Below are 21,074 nucleotides of genomic sequence, written 5' to 3' on the forward strand. Positions count from 1 at the left end.
GTAAGCTTAGTATGCTAAGTTTTTGGCAAATCATTATCCACAAACTATCTACCATTCTACATCACAGCAATCATATTTTGGACTATATATCAATAAACTCACCCACTTTTTGTACCCTAATTGGTGGTCTTCATTTATACATAGTTTTATTAGGCACTTTGCATCATCTCCAAAGTTTAAAGTCCCGGGTCAATTAAGTTTTGGAAAATGACATTGAAATAAAGCAAAGGAATGAATTAAAGGCACAGAGTCCTCAACTGATCCACTTTCATGGCACTACTTAAATTCTATTTCATCCCCTCACTTCAATGTTGCACAATAGTAGCTATGTAAATCAAAACCAACACCATCAAAAAGCCTTATTGTAATTGGCCAAAAAAAAAAAAGACTTATTGTAAAAAATTAACTGATCACCACCTACTCTCATGCTTTAAATAAAACTGAAACAAAGCAATTTCAATAAAAACTAGAGAAAAAAATATAAAAAAAATTGATATTTCATTTTATTGGGACATTTGCAAATGCCCAAAAGAAATCCATTCATTATACACCATCATCATAATTATTGAACTTTTTTCTACAGTATTACTATAAAAAATAAATATCGAATATGATGATTCTTAATGTCTATCATACATGCTATATATACGGCTCAAAAATAAAAAAGCCATGTCCTAAATATTATTCTCCTCTCTCCACGAGTCCACATCAGTAAGTCCATGTCCATCCAATTCCAACCCAACAATATGGACCGCACCAGTGTGTGGCACTGCATCATCGACTGTCTGGTGAAGGCTACTACCATCCCTTCACTACCCCAAAACTACAACTACTTCATCCAATTTAACTCAATACGACGTCGCAGCATCAGATATAAGCATTTATCTCAGCCTTTTCACCAAAAACTGTAATAACTAACAACTGCTTTCGCCATACCCATGAAAAGCTCTTTCCCTAAACAAAGGAATCCAATTTTACCCCTTGCCATTTCTTTCATTTCCACTTGAATCCCCACTCACCTTGCTCCTTGAACCTCCTCAATACCCGCTCAATAGCAATATCAAAAGCATCTTTTATAGTCTCCAACCCCTCTTGGGGTTTTGCATACACAAAATTCGGTATATAATCGATCACTTTTTCTCTCATTCTTCTCACCTCTTCTTTACTGTACCCCTGAAGCACGCTCTTTATTACTGCCGTCCCGTTTTTAACCGCATTACGGTCTATAAAAACGGAGTAACTCTGCGGTTCGTTGGGTAAAAACCACTCGTACTGGAAGTAAGCGGTTCGCTTCCAGAAAAAAACCGGGATCGAACCGGCCAGCATGCAGTCAAAAATCGACCTGCGGGTGAAACTATCACCCCTCGGCTGCAAACAGAAATCCGAGTCGAGAAACGTTTCTAGAATCGTGGAGGTACCGTTTGAGCATTTAGTCCCCGCACAGTCCACGACTCGGCACGAGTCCGACTCGTTCTGGCAGTGACTCAGTAAAAGCCCTCTGAAGTCGTTCTTAATTGTGCCACGTTTCGCTCCAGCAAAGCAGAAGAGTTTCGTGCGGTTACGATTGCGGACGAAACTTTGCCACTCGGTGACGTCGGAATCTGACCTGGGGTGGAATCCAGTGGGGTAGGGCACACCGACGTCGAAATAGTCCCACGGGTTTCGCTCGATGAGGAGGCGCGTGAGGTTTCGCATTCCCGGCATGTAAATGCATCTGGACCCCCAGTCCGGGTCCTTGGACCTCCGAAAGTCCCAACTGATCCGACCCATCGTCATGAAGTGATCCCAGCCGTCGGATCTTTTATAATAAGGCTGATCTTGGACCCACCTCAGCATCATCTCGCAGTGGCGGTCACGGTCCTGGGCCGTACTAGAGTTCGACCACAAGTACTTACCCACCGCGAGTCCAGCGTAGAAGGGTATGTAGAACGCCGTAGCCGATTCCGGCTCCATGACCCGACACTTATGCTTCAGGATCCGATTGTGGAAAATCACCTCGGAAACGAACTGGTCCGTCCAGTACCACGCCGGAGCCAGATTCTCAGGCAAGATTCCGGCGATCCCTGTCGCTCTCTGTCCGAGCCCCTCGTTCGCCAAGGCTTCGCACCTCGAGCTCCACGGATTGAGGTCGTCGCAATTTTCTAAAATCTCTTGGTTGAAGGTTTTGGGGAGGTCGTAGACGAAGACCCGACCCGACCAGCATTGGTCTTCCTTTACTGGTACGACTATGGGTTTAGAGCTGTACGGAGGAGGGAAGTGTTGGCGAGAGAAGGGGAGAGAACGCAGAGTGAGGAGGAGTATGACCTGGAAGGTGAGTACGGCGGCGAGTAGGCATGTGCGAGGGTGGTGGATGAGTTGGAGAAGTGAGTGCTTGGACGAGTTGGGCGAGTCGGGGCTTTTGGGCCTTTTTTGTTCCGAAACCGAAAGCATCAGAGTAAAAATGGTGGATTATGTGGTGGAGTTTGTGTTTCAGAGAGGGAGAGAGATGAAAGGTGGTTTCGTTTGTTTGGGAATGAGGGCAGGAGGGGTTTAGTGTTGTTTGATCGAGGTGAGGGGTGAGAGCTCATGCTAGGCCACGTGTACTGTGTGATATACCGGCTGCTACGGGGACCGACACAGTGTGAACTTTTTGTGAACTGGCACGTGTCAGTGCCGTTTCTTGGATGCATCTAGCTCGTTGAAGACGCTGGAACTGGAAGCAGAGTAGCCACATCTCGAAGCTTTGACTCTTGACGCAACACGGCACGTGGTGCGTGAGATATGCGGCGAACACGGAGATTCTGACACCTGTTAGTTGATGTCTTCGAGAAATGCACGCCGTCGTTTTGAGCCTCACATGAACTGGTTGTACTTGTATGCGGCAGTATAGAATACGGACACGCCCACCATAGCTAACTGGCGTGTTATGATTGGGTGACGTCGGGTATTGGGTATAGGCGAGCTGTACCGATGGAGAATTTGTGGACCTTTCAGTGTTGGGGAATGGGGGCTGAGCTAACTGCCGACAAAATAGTAATTCTCTTTTTTATCTTTGGTCAAGACAAAATAGTAATTTTGCAAACAATTTTCCATGACTCGTATTATCGTATACAAACGCACATATGTATATTTTCTTTCTGTTACGTAATTTTCTCGGAAAATCCAATGTGCTTGAATTATATATATATACATATTATAACTGGCCCAATTGTAGAAGCATTTGGTGGGGGGTTATATACATGGCATATTGTTAACGGTGGAGGAGGTTTAAATGGGTCCCGGTTCTCGAGTGGCCTTGTTTTTTTTTTTTTTTTTTGGTCTGGAGTGGCAAATTTGATGAAATTGATTAAAGCTAAATTTTAGCAAAAAAACTATTACTATATCCCTATTTTCAGTTGAGGATCTTAGTTTTCACTTTGCTTTAATTAAGAATTATTATTTTTCAAGTGTTTCAATAAAGGATATTCTGTCACTTCCTTCCGTTAAAAATTCTATTAAAATTAATTACATAAGGGTCACATGACCAATTGATAAGGACAAAAAAGTAATATCTCCTAAAAAAATATTAAAAAATAAAACTAATAAATTTTAAAAAGTAAAAAAAAAAAAAAAAATCTCCCTCCATCTCCCATCACTGCCACCCCCTGCAACATGCTGACCCAGCCCTCCCTCTTCCCCCAACCAGCCCCACCTCGCCCCCACCACCTAGCCCGGCCCCATCCAAATCGAAGAGAGAGAAATCGAGAGAGACAAAGAAAAAGAGAGACATAGAGATATAGAGAGAAAAAAAAGAAGAAGAGAAAGTGAGAGATAGAGGCGATAGAGGGATGGAGCGGGGTTGAGGCTGGGTGGGGGCGTGACGGGGATGGGTTGGGGAAGGGGAAAGGGAATGGTAAGGAGAGAGAAAGGAGAGGGGCAGAGAGAGATGAGAGAGGGTCGGGCTAGGTGGTGGAGGGATGGGCGAAGCTGGGTGGGGGAAGGGGAAGGGGAAGGGGAAGGGGAAGGGGGAGGGCAGGGTCAGCATGTTGCAGGGGGTGGCAGTGGTGGGAGATGGAGGGAGATGTTTTTTACTCTCAGGTTACAGGGAGTCGGCAAGTTGCAAGTGGTGGGAGGTGGTGGGAGATGGAGGCTGAGAAAGTTGAGAGAGAAAGTGAGTCTGAGAAGGAAAGGAAAGTGGTGGGTTGGGCTGATAGGGAAGAGAAATGGCCAGTGGAGGGGGGAGTTGTCGGTAGAGGGGGAGTCACCGGTGGTAGAGGGTGAGTCGACAATGGTGGCTGGGGACTAAGGGTGGGTCAGTGGTGGCTGGGGGGTGAGGTTGGTGTGGTTGGGTTTCAATTCCCACTTTTTTTTTTTTTCATATTTTATAATTATTTTAGTTTTGTTTTTTATAATTAATTTTTAAATGCACAAAAAAGACATAAGTGCCCCTGCAAATTGGTCACGTGTGAGTCACATGACCAGTTTTTAATGGAAAATTTGACGAAGTTGATAGAATATATTTAATTGAAACACTTGAAAAATAATAGTTCTCAATTGAAACAAAGTGAAAACAAAATTTTCAACTAAAAATAAGGGTATAGTTATAGTTTTTTTGCTAAAATTTTCCCTTGATCGAATGCATTCAATTTTATGCAGAAAATCCATTATAAAATTATGAAGCTTATGCTTGCACAATCATGTAAACCGAATCCGATCTAATGAGGATTTTGAGTTAGTACTAGAGGATTGTGCTATTATTGTTTATTTAGTAATCTTAACTGTCTATTTTAGTCCAAAAGTATTTAGCTATTTGGTTAGCACTACAATTATTTTTGTGTTTACTCTATTTATTTTATTACAATTAAATTACTTGACAATTTTTAATTTAATTGATTTTTCAACAATTATCTAAAAATATATAGTTCAAATCATGAAACCACATTATAGCTCTACACACATACTTTATTTAGGTTCTTGCTAGATCGCATTTGCGTGTTTATAGGCATGCATAGAGAATTTTATTTTGCTAAACAATTTATTTTACTATGTTGTCAAATTGTTAGCATGAAGCAATAATCAAGTAGAATATTATTTACATGTATAATCTCGATTGACATGGTAACAATAGCATACCACAATCAATCATTTTTTATATTTTTTTTTTTTGTCAAAGACAATCAACCATTAACTAACAATGCTATCATCAACGATTCACTTTATATAATTCAACTTTTAGGGAAACCTACAATGTAAACCAATAGGCTAATAGCAATTGACTATTAGTTTACTCATACTTTTCTCTATATTGTTAAAAGAAGTCTCAAATTTAAATACCTCGTTCTTATTATAAAAAATGGATAGATTTGACTTTAAAAGAAAAAAACAATTGTGTGTACCTACTGCATGAATTGCATAAATTGTATAAGAGTATAAGACAAAGATGAACATGAACATTTTTCATATTTTATTGCTTGAATACTGTGATTCTTGCAGCATAGGAAAAAAATTAATTTCCTGTCCCATTTTCTAATCAGAATACCAGTCATCGGAATTCATAATAACATATTATAGTTATATAGTATTGTGAATGGCTTCTGAAGGTTCAAAGAAGAGTACGTACGTGATGCTCCATTTTGAGGACTAATTAAGGAGCTGGCCGCCCCCCCTAAAAATAAAACACATGGATTGGCGGTGCCTCGCTATGTGCCTCCTACCATGTTTCCGCAATGTCGTATTGAATTGGACCACTTTCGAAGGCCATATGTCAATTGCTAGATCAGATCTCACAAATTTTTTATGCGAGTTTTAAAATATGACTCATCACTGTTGTTAACTTAAATAACAATATTTTAATCTCTAATTTTATTTTTCTATTTTCAAATCTCAATTGCACCGATTGATACTATTCCAAAACAAATTAGAGTTGCTAAAAAAAACAACACATCAGTCACAACTCATAAGCCAAATCATACACATTGTGAGAAACATCTAAAGACCCTTTTTTCCATTCAATTCCTGCACGTAACTTTCTCAAAAATTTGCTTTAATTCAAGGTAGACTCGGTTCTAACTTGCCTTACTCTGATTGATTTGACCAGCTTTAAGCCTTAGACCATTTTTAAGTGCGACCATTAACTTGGGAAAATTCCAATTCCACATTATTTCCACCTACATGGTTTTGGAATCTTGGCAGTGCAGATCAAAGCAAATTTTAAATTTAGTATAGAGATAATAAGACTTGTTGACTTGTTTTGGAATCCAATTCCACCTAATGTTGTTCGACTTGTTTCATTAATTTATTGTTCTTTCGCTTTGGAGTGGAATATGCATCAAGTTACCTAACCCAATGTCTTTCATTGCTTGTTCAACATTGTCACTTGCTTTAATCATTGTTATCGGACCTCTTTTTAGTAAAAGATGATGTTTTATGCTTAAAGTTCTTTATTAATTTACGCGCCACTTTCATGTGTGTTTTATACAAAAATATTATCAGCTGCCACCATCGTTTTATCGCCCTTGTAAGTAGACAATTTTATGACATCTTAATTGTCAAAACCAGGTTTCAGTTTCACCCATTCAGAACTAAGGTCCAGGAAATTATCATTAGTAGCCGGTGATTCAACAATTCTCTTGGGCCCCAAGCTATTCCAGAGGTTGGAACTCTTCTTTACTACTTTCTGTTTATGTAGAAAACTAAGGTTAGGTGCTTTGCTAGTCCTTAGTTTCTCAGGCTACGTTTGTTTCACCGTGCTAGCTAGTGTTAGCTAGGATTGTGTTAAATAACACCCTATGCCCATATTTGGTAGCAGCAGGTATTAATTTAAGTAGGATTAGATAGCACCGTGTTTCTCAAAAAGCCTTGCTACGCCTTCTTATTTAACACGGTGCAAATGAGGGGCGCTATTTAGCAACCCGTTAGGCCTTCCACAGTGGTGAGCTTGAGAGTGAGAGTGAGAGTGCCCTGAAGCTCTAATTTTGCTTACAGTGGGCCGGAGTAATGAGAGTGAGGGTGAGTGAGGGTGAGAGTTGAGGGTGAGGAGAGGATCCGGCTGAGAGTGAGAGTGTGTGAGTTTTTTATCACAGTGGGCCCCACCGAATTTGAAAAGACAAAAAAGGGCAGAGAGAAGAATTAAAAAGCTTCAGCACAGTCCGGAATTTTCGAAGAAGGCAGGGGCATTTTGGTACTTGCGGAGGGAGAGAAAACAGTGGCCGACAAGCTACTGTTCAGCCAATAAAGCACCGAAATGGAAAAGACCATGAAGGGCTTTTGACAAATTCAAAAAGCTGAGGCACGGTCCGGAATTTTGAAAGAAAGCAGGGGCATATTGGTACATGCGGAGGGAAGGAATAAAGTGGCCGACACGCCACTGTTCACCGCAGGAGCTGCCTCCCACTCGCCCACACGCGCGCCTGCTTCACACCGTTGGCCCAGATCACTTGCCCGTTGCAGATCAACGGTCCCCTTTTTAAGCCCGGTTTCAATTAAAAAAAAAAGAAGGCAGCAACACGTGGCAGCGTCTGGAGGCTCAGATGAGTGTATCCGTTGGAGATCAACGGCTAGAATTAATTGACCGTTATAATGCAATTAAAAATACAAAAAAAAATTCGAAAAAATATTTAAAAATTCTGAAAAATTTATAACGGCTATTTCATCATTTTTCCTATAAATTGAGCATTCACACTTCATTTTTTCACACATCTATCTATCCAATTCATTCATTTTATCAATCTATTCAAATCACCTCACTTTTCCTAGAAAATTCTTTTTTTCCAATCATGGAAAATGCAAAGAGAAAGAATTGGTCTAATGAAGAAGAGGTAGCGCTTGTTGAAGCTTGGATGGAAAATTCGGAAGATTGTGAAATCGGATCCAATCAAAGAAACATGGAATTTTGGAATAAAGTGTACGATCAATTTATTCGGAAATCTCCTCTCGCCGTGAGGAATGGGCGACAAATTGGGGCGGTCATGGCTCACTTCAAGAAAATAGGGCAAGCCACCTCGAAATATCATAAATGTATCTTGGCGGCCGAACGATCACGCACTAGCGGGCAAAATCAAATTGATACGGTGAGTTTTGCTAATTAAACTCAAATATTTTTGTTAATTAAATTCACATATTTATGTTTGATTAATATGTGTGTACTTTATTTTAAATTGTGTATACTTTATTTGTGCTAGTTAAACTCAAATATTTTTGTTAATTAAATTCACATATTTATGTTTGATTAATATGTGTCTACTTTATTTTAAATTGTGTATACTTTATTTGTGCTAGTTAAACTCAAATATTTTTGTTAATTAAATTCACATATTTATGTTTGATCAATATGTGTGTACTATATTTGAGATTGTGTATACTTTATTTTTGCTAGTTAAATTCAAATATTTTTGTTAATTAAATTCACATATTTATGTTTGATTAATATGTGTGTACTCTATTTTAAATTGTGTATACTTTATTTTTGCTAGTTAAACTCACATATTTTTAATAATTAAATTCACATCTTCAACGCCGAAATGTTGAAGATGTCTCCAATACCATTGTGTGTTTGTTTGTGTTTGTGTTTGTGGCTGTCGTTTTGTGTTTGTTTGTGTTTGTTTGTGATTGTTTTTTGTTTTATTTGTTTATGTTTATTTATGTTTGTCTTAAATTTTCTTGTTTTATGTTGGTGAAATGAAATAAAGGTATTGGTGGAAACAAAATATAGAATTTATATTTTAGGTAATAAAATTATAAATTCAAATATAGTCAATATTGACCTTATATTAAAGATCTCTTTAAAATAAAACTAATGGTATAATTTTTATAAATATTTAAACTATAAATTATAACTTAATCTAACTTAGGCTTAATTTAATTATATACAATTACATTACTCTCAGCTCTTACTCTCAGCTCTTACTCTCAGCACCACTGTAGCTTCAGCACATATCACTCTCACTCTCAGGACAAAAAATCACTTTTCAGGTCAAAAAATCACTTTTCAGGCTATGTCTTACTCTCACTCTCACTCTCACCACTGTGGATGGCCTTAGAGGCTCACTAAATAGCACACAGCCTTCTCGATCTTGCTCGCGCCTTCATCAGGAGTTCACCTCTCTCTCTCTCTCTCTCTTTTCTCAGTCTCTCTCTCGCTCTCACTGTATCAGATTGGGTTGGAATTAATATACTGGGTTTTTTTTTTGATCGACATACTGGGTTTTCCAATTTTTCTGGGTTTTTTCTTCCATTTTTTCTTTGGGTTTCTTCTTGGATTATATGAGTAATAAATTAATTGTTTGTCTCGTGTGATTGCTAACATGTATCTGCCTTGTAAAATGTTTGGGCCTTGTATATAAATTAATTAATATACTGGGTTTTTTTTTTGATCGACATACTGGGTTTTCTTTCCAACTTTTTTATGGGTTTTGTTCTTATCTTTTCCCTTCTGATTTGTTTTTCCTCCGAGTTTTTTCTCTGCTCATCAATGGCTTTGGAGTTTGGAACAACACATGACCTCTTATCTAGCAAGTGCAATTGTTAGCATAAGATTATTGGCCATATTATTTTTTAGGATAATTAAAAAAAAATTAGGATTATTGGCCATATCATCTTTGAATTTGCAACATTTTATTAATTTATTTCAAAATAAATAAATAAATAAAAGTTAATTAGCTATATTATTTTTTAGGATAATTAAAATTTTTTATTAATTTAAAAATTAAATTAATTATAACTTAGTCCGATTATGCACCAAACACAGAATAGTGTTATTTAGCTTATTCAGCTTCATAGTCCGACACAGCACCAAATACAGAATAATATTAGTCCAGCTTACTTCAGTCCAACACTATCCAGCATAATCCATAAGAATAGTCCAGTCCAACACAGTCCAGCGTGCCAAACGTAACCTCAGAGTATCTCATTTTTAACTTTAGGATCAAACCAAAGCTCATCCGGACAGTCAGAATGACTATGACCAAGTAAGCCACAGTTATAGCAAAAGTCTGAAAGTCTTTCATATCTCACAGGGATTCTCCTTTGCTCATTGTCATCTTGAGGGATCCAAAGACAATCAACGAAGGGTTTAGTAATGTCCACAAGAACCCTGACCCTAAGCAAGCCACGAGGGTATAACAAAGGATCTTCAGCATCTAAGACTGTCCCTAGCTTAGCACCAAATTGCAGAGCAACATCCTTGGTCATCAATCCCCTAAGTAGATTATCAATCTGAACCCAATAGGGAACCTCAGAAAAGCAAATATCCTTTATAGCACAACGATCTGGCCAAGGGGCAATATTAACACAGAAGCCTTAAACATCCCAGGGTCCAGTATCTAAAATTCTCTAAGCCACTTTAGCATTCACACATGAAATTGAAAAAATACGATCCTTAACACCAATTATAGTATCAGTACCATAATCTTTCCAAGCAGATAGAAGGATACCAATAATCATACCTCTACTAGGCATTTTTTCAGCTATTATTGCTGCAATCAAATTACCCTTTTCATCTGCAGGAAGAGTACCACCATGCTCTGGATCTAGTGCCATGGAGAAGCAAAAGCCAGAGACAGAGAAAATGCAAACTCAAGAAGAGAGAAGATGATATCTATGGAGGAGGCCCGAGATCGCACAAGTGGAGAAGCAGATCTGAACAAATAGAGCCAGCAAAACAGCAAAACAAAGAGGAATTGAAGTTGAAAGGCTAATCAATGGAGAGGGGGGAGGAAAATTGAAGCAAAATGGAAGAAGATGATCGCGGGATGAGACTAGGCTCACGAGCAAATGCCATAGTGGCACGAAGAAACCGCATCTCTAGAGAGAGAAGGTTTGCTAGAGAGGCGAAAAAATTGAAATTACTTTATGTTAGCTAATTAATCCAATCTTTTATAACTAGGAATCTGTTAACATAGTTGTTACTGAACAATGGCAACCCCTTTTCATCTGTCTCTCTCTAAAAGTTGATAGCATAGTCACAAGTCTGGGTTCCAAAATCAACAAAACCATTTGACGGAATTCGAAGCTCATCTTGACAGAGCCTTGTTTGTATGGAAGGTGCACATGGTTCTATAAGCAATGTAGTGCGAAATCAATTAGTAGTGTAAGATGCAACATTCACAATGCAAAAGCAATGAGCTTTGGTGACAGTATTCCAGTATGAACAAAAATAAGCGTACAGAAATTTGCAAGAAGGCTCATCTGCTTCCATAAGGAATGAAGTGCAAAACCAATAAAGTGCCTTAAGATTCAACATCCACAATCTGAAAACAATGAGCTTTGAGCCTTTCATGAACCAGTAGTCCATTATAAACAAAAATAAGCATAGTTTTAAAATTGTAAAATGCACATTTCTGTTCATTGCTATAAAGGGGATAGTGAAATAATAAAAGGTCAATCCACTCTAGTTACCAATGAGATCTGACATAGTTAAGTTGCTCAAATAAAATGGTAACACTACATGTTCAGATTTCAGATGAAACCTTGAAGATAGTCACTTCAAATTCAAAATAATACTACTCAAATACATTATGGTTGCAATTTCAAACAATGAAATGCACCCTTACTTGTTCTTCAGGAGCAATGGCCCAACATTATCACCAGTAGCTTTATTGTGCTTTACATGACTTCCATCGCACAGAGGGAACGTCCCTGATCTCCAACACCTACGTCAAAACACCCACAACAGCCCAGATTACTTACACTTACACTTGGTCATGGTTTGGGTAGGCATAAAAAGCATAACATGATCATAATAAAGAAAAATGATAATGATATTATCAAACACTGTTTACTAACTTTACTAAATTTATATAGGGTTTATTTCATATTTAGTACCTAAACTTTGACCCTTGTCTTAATGTGGTACCTAAACTTTTATTTGTCCCAATTGAGTACCTAAACTTTTATTTTGTGTCTAATAGGTACCAAAATGAATTTTTGTTAAAATTGTCAATAAAAATTAGGGGCAATATAGTCAAAGTATATTTTAATTATTTTCTTTATATGTTTAAAATTATTTAAAAAAAACACACAACAAACAAAAAAAATTAAAAATTAAAATTAAAAAATAAATTTTTTGAAGTGACTATATTGCCCCTAACTTTTGTTGATAATTTTAACAGAAATTCATTTTGGTACCTATTAAACACAAAATAAAAGTTTGGGTACTCAATTGGGACAAATAAAAGTTTAGGTACCACATTAAGACAATGGTTAAAGTTCATGTACTAAATATGAAAAAAACTCATTTATATATCATTAAACTGAGCAACGCAGTCTTGCATGAACTTAAGATTCAACAACATACCAATATCAAATTATTGACTAAAGTTTGATTTTTTCCTAAGCAGCATCATCAGACAATGACCAGTAGCAACATAAAAATTAGATTTACCTGCAATAAGCAGTGAGGGGCTTGGAGAGCTCAGTGACCACAACAGAGTCCACCACTTTGTCCTCACTCTTCCTAATTTCAGGGTTAATGGGTTGAACCTCTGCCTTCACAACCACCACTGGCTTCAGCCTCCTGCTGCAATCAGCACCAAAGGAAGAGGATAAAGGGTAGGTAATGTGGGTCCCTCTTTTGCTACTCAGATTCAATCCCTCCCTCGATGATTTGCTGTGACCGCAAGAAATTAACCCTGCCGTGCCCACCGTGGTAATCATCGACGCCATTGAAGTAGGAAGTTTATTAGCCAAAGAAAAAAGGGGAAAACAAAACTCTAAATTTGGTGGTGTTTGCCTGTTTGGGACTTGTGGATGACACGCTCCTACCTTCGTTGACAGTTGGGTGGACGATGGGGGAGACACGTCACTTCTCAGTCGTCTGGTAACTTGGGCTTTCGAGTTCTGGATCTGTTTGTAATGCCAGTGGCCCAATATGGTTATATTCCTTTTTGGATCAGGATTAGGATGAGGCCCAAGTACATGAGAAAGGTATATACAGAAGTGATGAATAAACCGGTTCTAGGCCCAAAATTATGCACTCTAAATAAGAGAATAAATGTACAAACAAATATTAACAAAAAAAAAATTGTATAATAAATATTCATGAAAAAAATCATAAAAATAATTAAAATGTCAATGACAATGACAAAATTGGATGGCAGCAGTAAGCAGGCACGAGTCAAAATTGAAAGGACAGTAAAACGACAAAAAGAGTAGCAATATTGGACTGTGCTTCTCATGTCCATCATCGGCAATGCGTAATGGTAGCTTAACAATTAACATCATCTTATTATTTGTTTTTTTTTTTAGAGCAGTATATCTTATATATTTACTTTTTCGCTGGAGCCGTATATCTTATTTCTTATATCGTTGTTGTACCTAATGATGTAACATAACAACCGCATTCAAAAGTCACGTGCTTTTCACTTATAGGCCATGTTTTTAAATTTTTTTTATGAGATAATAGATTTTATTAACTACTCATAAATCATCATACAAAGTGTAGTTTGAGAGAGAAATTTTCATGTAATAAGAATATAGTTGAATTAGTATTTTAACCAATATCATGATGACACATATGCTCTTATACTTTATTACATAAAATTTTCTCTAATTTTAAGATAAAACCTATCTTTTGAAATACAAAATTAGCTCTTATTTTTATTATAAATAAGTTATGTCCATAGTTTGATCATAATGCATCTTGATAAGGGCATAAGTAGGAAAGTAATCGATCCATGCATCTTATGAAAGTTAAGTGGTCATTAAACATAATTTGTTTTCTAATACATCATATGTGTAACATATCTAAATTTACATAAAATACTTAAAATGTTACAAATTATTTTCTATAAGCGTAACTGCGTAAGTAGCTTTCAAATAATTGTGTTTGAAATCGCCTTTAATAATGATGTGGCCATATCCTCTTTGACATGCCATTATGAGTCAGTAATTTATATCATGCTTTAATGGATGCGATAGTGATAAAATCTAATTTTGATAGAGAAAAAAAAAAAAAACTAAATTATGACATTTTATCTCAATATTTACATTATTATTCTTTGATAGGATTTTCCTAAATCCGTAAATCTCACGCTACTGAAGCAACCCAAGGCCGTGACGTGTCGGCAGGACACCTAAAAGTTCACACTCAAAGAAAGATAATGCCCACATGGGAACATGCTCACATCAATGAAAAAGACAAAACTATCCAGAATGTATACGTGTATTGCGCCCATAGGCTCCTACTGAACACCATTGAATACTACCACCCAGCATCACATGTCCCACATTTCCTCATCATCATTGTACATTTTTCCGGGCAAAAAAAAAAAAAAAAAAAAAACGTGATGTAATTTTTCAGGCGTGCGATCCCGCGCTGAACAACTAAAATCCCAATTAACAACCAAAACTGCGAAAACAGTCACTTTAAAACAAAGACTTTGGCAATTTGAAAAAGGTTTGCTTTTCTTTTCCTCACGCATTGAATTCAATTGTTCTCCAACTCTCTCTTTGGAAATCGAAATTTCGCTCCTGAAATTGGATTGGATTGGCTTTCCACATTTGATGGCGAAGAAAAAACGAGGGGCGTTTGGATTCTGTTATTGTCTCTTAACGATTTTGATTTTCGCGAGGGTTTCGTTTTCCGCGAGATCTGATAAGGAAATCAGGGAGAGGTTCTACGGGACTATGGTGAACTCCACCGCACCGGAGTCCAATGACGGCACCATTGCGAAAATGTTCGATCGGGTTCTCGAGAAAGAGTTCTCCGAGAATGATCAGCCCGAAGGTTAGTTACTGCTCTTGTTTTTTCTCCTTTTGTTTTAAGTTTTTAACTTACATTTTGCATTTTGTAGTTTCTGTTTGGTTGATCATCTTAATTCTAGTTAGTTAACATTTCATTTTGCTTTCCAATATTACTAGGATCTGATGGAAGCAGCTTTAACAGCAGTGTGGCTGATCAACAGGTAGGTTTCTGTTCTTCTTGTACCAAAATGCAATAGCTTGTTTTATTTTTGTTCTCAAATAATTTTGTGGCAAAGGCTTTTCAATGCTCTAGGTCATTCCTGAAAACATTTTAACATTCAAAAATAAATTTTTATTTATATATTTTTCCTTATTGTCTAGTTTTAAAAACTTTTGGTTATAGCTCGAGTTCGCTTATTTAATTATCTGGTTACTAAAGTTTCTTTCGTTTTGTTATGTATGTTAAAAATGAGTACTGGTTATGTTTTACAGGCTGTACTGGAGACTGTAGCTAAAATCACTCATGAGAAGGGCAAGAGAAATGATACACAAGAGGCGAAGTATGTGAACGTTAAAATAGTATTTTGATGCTCAGATGATTGTTCTGTGATAATAAATTAAATTCATAGTGGAAATAAGATGTGATTTTGCTTTATTGTAGTAACATATGCCACTTTTTTCTTTTGCTTGTCAGTGGCACAAAACCATTTCAGTTTCAAGGTGTTTTTTCCCTGGAGAATGAAGATTCTGAAGAAACAACAACCTTGATTGACAAAAAGGTAGTTTGAAAGTTGTTATTACCATCTCTGCCAAGGTTCTCAGGCAAACTGAAAACAACCCTGGCAGAGATTCTCAGGCGTAATTGTTCTTAGTTTTACTTTAACCCTATTAACTTATTTGATGACAGGACAATGTGTTTGTGATGTCAAACAAGAAATCCAAATATCCAGTACTTCAAGTAGATTTGAGGTATCTTTATGTATTCCTTTCCTGACTGTTATATATAAATATATTAAGGGCGCATTTGGTTCTTGATTAAAACATGAATTTCTGAAGTAGGTTTAGAAATGAATTCAAATTGTGCAAAACCTTTTATGTTTTTGGTTGGTTTTTAATTGATTATGGATCTAATAATCCAATGCCTGCATCAAACGGCCCTAAAGGTTTTCTTTATATGACAAGCTAGTGATACTGCATGCACATGCCTTAATAACTGTCATTGCAGTTTCTTCATACTATGATTTATAGTTAGAACTTACATTTTTGCAGATTAATTTCTGATCTGGTGGTTATCATAGTTTCTGCTGCCATTGGTGGAATTCTATTTTCCTGTTTGGGACAACCGGTTTGTCCTTAATCTTAGCCACCCTTTTGCTTTCATTCATAGTTTTTATTCATCTCTAGCTTAATGTTCACCTATATTTAGTGATCTATATGACACGACATTAAATTTTCAGCTACATATAATTTACATGATGCAAGGGTTAAATTTTTTCTAATTTATATGCATATGATAGGTTATTGTGGGCTATCTTCTTGCGGGTTCTCTCATTGGACCAGGGGGTCTGGAGTTCATCAGTGAAATGGTACAGGTATGTGTGAATTGTGATCAGCTAAAAGTTTTATTGTTTGTTGATTTAAGAGTTCTAGTTTCTATACATTTTTTTAATCCTTTCTTTTTTTGTTACAGGTTGAAACTGTTGCACAATTTGGTGTTGTATTTCTTCTTTTTGCTCTGGGGTTGGAGTTTTCTCTGGCTAAGGTATGTTAGGCTAGGGAAATTTTAATTTACTGTATGTTATGCTGTAAAATTATGCGAGTTATATTCTGATGCATATCCCGAGGGAGGGAGAGGATGAAAATCCCCTTTGTTTAAGGAAGATATATAACTTGTCATTGGTGCAGTTAAAAGTCGTGGGCCCTGTAGCTGTTCTTGGAGGCCTTCTTCAAATCTTAACATTTATGTTCTTGTGTGGCATAACTTCTATGGTATAATATTCAATTATAAAATTAGATTTTTCTTACAAGTAACTAGTTAATTCCTGTCCAAATAAACAATAAGCTTTCCATTTTGCTAACTTTGCAGTTATGTGGAGCAAAGTTGTCTGAGGGAGTTTTTGTTGGTTCCTTCCTGTCAATGTCATCCACAGCAGTGGTATGTTTTTGGCCCTTATTAATGTTATGTCACTGTTCTTCCTTGGTTGCTGCTTTCCAAATTTTGAGTGCACTTCATTCCTTCTTATTTCCTTTTACCAGGTGGTGAAGTTTCTTGCAGAACGGAATGGTAATAGTGCCCTTCATGGTCAAGTTACAATTGGGACACTAATTTTTCAGGTAGGTTTTGAACTCTGAAAACTTGGATGGTAAGTTTATTGGTAACTAAATGATTTATTTGATAAGTCTAGTTTCTGGTGCATATCCATACATTCCTTCACTGTGGATTATTTCAGGATTGTGCTGTTGGTTTACTGTTTGCTTTGCTCCCAGTTTTGGGTGGTCATAGCGGCCTTTTCCAAGGAATGATATCAGTGGGCAAGCTGTAAGTCTGCTCCTGTCCCATCTTTTATGTCATTCTTATTTCTTTTTCCCATTTTTATCATACTTTTTTCTTTTATTCTTTTCTGTTCCATTTTTTTTTTCTTGCCATAATGAAAATGAGCCATTTATATCATGTTTGCTTGCCTTGCTCAAGTTCACATTTTCTCAAAGTTCTTTTGTATGCCAACTGGCTAATACAGAAGCCTTTTGCAAATTATAATTGGTATGCTGTTGTTACTTCAGGTTGCTGGTGTTGTCATTATATCTTGCTGCTGCATCTGTATTGTGTTGGTCATTTGTTCCTCGCTTTTTGAAACTGATGATGCAGTTGTCCTCTCAAGTAAGTTTCATTGTTTATTAGAGTGCTTACTTTCCTTCCTCAATTGACTTTTATTAAATTACTGGTACATTTATAATTCTTTTTGTGAATCAGACAAATGAGCTTTATCAGCTTGCTGTTGTGGCGTTCTGCTTATTATCTGCTTGGGTAAGTGGAATATTTCATTTTCAAGGCTAATGACTATTCGTCTTGCTACATTTTGATTGTATATCATATGGCCTGAAAATTTATTTTTGCTGCTTCATCTGCATGTTTTTGAGTGCTGATCCGTTTTTGACCCATCATAACCCCCCATGCTTGACTATTGGTCCAATGTTGGCTGAGTATCGGTTGCTGAGTTGTCGCTCAACTTGGATTATGAGAATTTCTATAGAATACGGGAATTTTATGACAAATTTTCAATATAGGGCTTGAATCTGCTCAATTGAAGTTATAAGGAATGAATTAATAAATGGTGAGATAAGTGGTTTAAACTTGGAAGTTGAATTACCTGAGTTAAATTGAAGATTTTAAGTAGCTTGATTCAGATAAAAAAAAAAAAGGAAAAGAAAAGAGGTAAAGGCATTTATAGTAACTGGGAGGAAATTCGATGGGGCAACAAATGCAATCATCAATTACCGTCCAGAGAACCATTAGGATGCCCAGGAGTTGATGGCTACAAATTTTCTATAAGAGAATTTTTCTGATAATGATGATTATGCAAAAGTTGGACCTGACAAACTAAAGCAATTGAATATGTTAACTGCTACTAATTGAATATTTTCATTTCGTTAGGAGGTCCATCATTGTTGTGATTCTTTATAATGTGCTTGAGGGAACTATGATATTTTCTCTCCTAGTTTTTTTTGTCCTGTAGATTTTGTCTCCTAGTTGGAGACAAGGACAAAAAATATTGGAAATTCCTTAAATATTGATACTCAAATTTACGGACGATTTCGGTAGATATTGGTGTAAAGAAAGTTGAGTTAGATTTTGTTCTTTTGTTGGTTTATTGTTAATTAACTAGGATTAGTGGATGAGTTTTGATCTAATTAGGGCTGGATTTGGTTTGATTTCATCTTATCCCTCTTTTCCTTCCCAAATTTTGAAATGTTTTATACAATTCTGTCGATATATGCCGATATGCGCGCTATCGATATTTTGTCGACATATATCGATATTTTGTCAAAATATACCGATATCGGAGAAATATCGGTTACAGCCTATTTAAATATCGGTGGATGAAATTACGGATATCTCGGCGGATTTATCGACAGTATCGTGGATATTGTCATCCATGGTTGGAGATGGGTATTTTGCTGGGGTAAGAATTTAAAAAGAGGAAATAGAAGCCTTTTCTATGTGATAAGTTTCCCTTCATAAACTAACTTACTTTGAATTTAAGATGGTGGACTGCAACCATTTCAGTGTGTGGATCTTGGCATGTAATAACAGTCATATGGTTCTACTGCCCGTTTCTTGCTTGGTATTTATGATTCTCAACACTTATAATACTTTTGAATCTCCTGTAACCTTTTCAGTGCAGTGATAAGCTGGGCCTTAGCCTTGAGTTGGGTTCATTTGTGGCTGGAATTATGATATCTACCACTGACTTTGCACAACATACTTTAGACCAGGTTCTCTTCTGGCTTTCTACTAGTTACCGAATTTATTGAAGTCATGTTCATATATTTATTTGCATATCATGAACTTTATTTCCCTCTTCTTTTAAAGTTGTCAAGTCGTTGGACTTTTTCTTTTTGCCTCTTTAACAATGTGGTTGGTAAATTAGTAGGATGCCTTGTTGTAAAACATTTGTATGGAATTCACTTACATTAGTGGGATGTCTTCTGTCCATTTGTCATACAGACAATGATAACATTATCCTTGAATTTGATATTTTTCTATATTGTAGGTGGAACCAATTCGTAACCTGTTTGCAGCTCTCTTCCTTTCAAGTATTGGAATGCTCATACATGTACATTTCTTGTGGAGCCACGTGGACATACTGCTGGCATCTGTTATTCTAGTTATAGTTGTAAAGACTGCTGTTGCTACTATTGTTACTAAGGCCTTTGGATATAGCTTTAGGACATCATTTGTGGTAATTTGATTTACTCAGATTTTTGTCATATCTTCTGTTTGTCAGATAAGCTAATTTGATAAGTTCGTAATTTTCAAAATTTGATTACTTCTCATAGGTTGGAGTCTCACTTGCTCAAATTGGGGAGTTTGCTTTTGTCCTCTTAAGTCGGGCCTCAAATCTTCATCTAATTGAGGTAACTTCTCTCTCTCTCTCTCTCTCTCTCTCTCTCTCTCTCTCTCTCTCTCTCTCTCTCTCTCACACACACACACACGGTTAGTCATAGTAATTTAGGGATGGACTCTTTGCAGTAGGCATTTGCATGTGCAGGTTTAATTTTGGTTTTCTTAAAAAACATAGAAATCTGGTGAGAAAAGTCGAATTGGTTAATTATTGAATTCTATCACCTGAATTTAGCTTAAAATTATGACCCAAAAAAAAAATAGTTTAAAATCCAGCTGTTATGGGCCTGAATGATGAAAAGAAGGCACTCTGAGATTTCATGACAATAACATAAGAAGATAATATTCTGTTAATATTTATTTTGTCCTCTAATATTGAGAAGTTAAGCCTTTTGCAATCACAAAATAGCATCCACACATTTTCTCTTCTTGATTTCATCTTCATTTTGTTAACACTGTCTTTTTAAATTTTTGTCTACAGGGAAAGATGTACCTGCTTCTTCTTGGAACAACAGCACTAAGCCTGGTAATTGTATCTTTTCTTTTCATGGACAGTGCACTTCATGCTCTTTCTCTCTCTCTCTCTCTCTCTCTCTCTCTAACTCACAAAATACTTACTCTAGTAAATGATGTTTTGTAGGTTACAACTCCTCTCTTGTTTAAATTGATTCCTGCCATAATGAACTTGGGAGTTCTTATGCACTGGTTTCCTTCTGAGGGCACCACACATAACGAGGTCTCTCTCTTTCCCCCTCTCTGAAGCACAAATATGCATGCTGACACACACTTGCAAGCATGGATACATTTGAAGTTTGAACTATTGTAGTGAATACTGCCGGTGGTTCTCATCCCTCTTCTAAATGCTTACGTTTTCTGTGGGCTGGATACACATTCAGTACTTACAATGCTTAAAATTTATTTCTGAAACCTATCCAAATGTTGAGTCTCAGCTTTTTTCCTTACCTCTTTTACAGGAGAAAGCTGCCATGATTGAAGTACACAAATTGTGACCTTCTGGTCTTCCCCCGTCTTATCTTGTCTCTGGTTCCATGAGGTTTCGGTTCAGTTGTATGATTTGTGAATATCAGGTTTCGAATTCACTGCCAATTCTATTGTAGAGGTTGCGGACGACACACCCGAATATTCAGTTCCGGCTTGGGGTTATCATGTACAAAAAATATAATTTTTGTATTCTTTGAGTATTTGTAAATAGGAATCTATCTAGAGCTCCTCTCCAATTGTGCATGCTAGTCTTATTTGGAGAAAGATACTGCAAATACTATAGATTCAAGAAATTGTATCGAGCAGAAAATGA

The 21,074-nt window shown here is 36.7% G+C and overlaps 3 protein-coding genes across 4 annotated transcripts; 1 reads left to right on the top strand and 2 right to left on the bottom strand.

The window, feature by feature from the left end:
* Positions 1-483: 483 nt before the first annotated feature.
* GT18 (glycosyltransferase 18) lies at positions 484-3,059 on the bottom strand. Its single transcript, XM_086236971.1, has one exon. The coding sequence runs from the start codon at positions 2,428-2,430 to the stop codon at positions 994-996; it is 1,437 nt and encodes a 478-aa protein (XP_086093097.1). The 5' UTR covers positions 2,431-3,059; the 3' UTR covers positions 484-993.
* Positions 3,060-11,277: 8,218 nt separating this feature from the next.
* Positions 11,278-12,694, bottom strand: NEET (2 iron, 2 sulfur cluster binding protein). The gene is made up of 2 exons (XM_086237703.1): positions 12,338-12,694; positions 11,278-11,606 (listed from the first exon to the last, which is right to left on the bottom strand). The coding sequence occupies exons 1-2, from the start codon at positions 12,616-12,618 to the stop codon at positions 11,504-11,506; spliced, it is 384 nt and encodes a 127-aa protein (XP_086093829.1). The 5' UTR covers positions 12,619-12,694; the 3' UTR covers positions 11,278-11,503.
* Positions 12,695-14,247: 1,553 nt separating this feature from the next.
* KEA5 (K+ efflux antiporter 5) lies at positions 14,248-21,054 on the top strand. Of its 2 annotated transcripts, none has more exons than XR_015121547.1 (20): positions 14,248-14,680; positions 14,815-14,858; positions 15,130-15,197; positions 15,332-15,416; positions 15,545-15,606; positions 15,907-15,982; positions 16,155-16,229; positions 16,328-16,399; positions 16,543-16,626; positions 16,724-16,792; positions 16,894-16,971; positions 17,088-17,176; positions 17,419-17,515; positions 17,609-17,662; positions 19,036-19,131; positions 19,410-19,598; positions 19,696-19,773; positions 20,241-20,285; positions 20,400-20,597; positions 20,734-21,054. XR_015121547.1 is itself a non-coding variant. In XM_086238767.1 (20 exons), the coding sequence occupies exons 1-20, from the start codon at positions 14,458-14,460 to the stop codon at positions 20,767-20,769; spliced, it is 1,716 nt and encodes a 571-aa protein (XP_086094893.1). In that variant the 5' UTR covers positions 14,249-14,457; the 3' UTR covers positions 20,770-21,054. The 2 variants fall into 2 exon arrangements, 1 of the variants encoding a protein (XP_086094893.1); XM_086238767.1 differs by having other exon boundaries at positions 14,249-14,680; positions 20,400-20,495.
* The last annotated feature ends 20 nt before the right edge of the window (positions 21,055-21,074 follow it).

The sequence above is a fragment of the Dryas octopetala genome, chromosome 3 (assembly GCF_963921425.1).
Source record: "Dryas octopetala chromosome 3, drDryOcto1.1, whole genome shotgun sequence".
Classification (NCBI taxonomy): Eukaryota; Viridiplantae; Streptophyta; class Magnoliopsida; order Rosales; family Rosaceae; genus Dryas; species Dryas octopetala.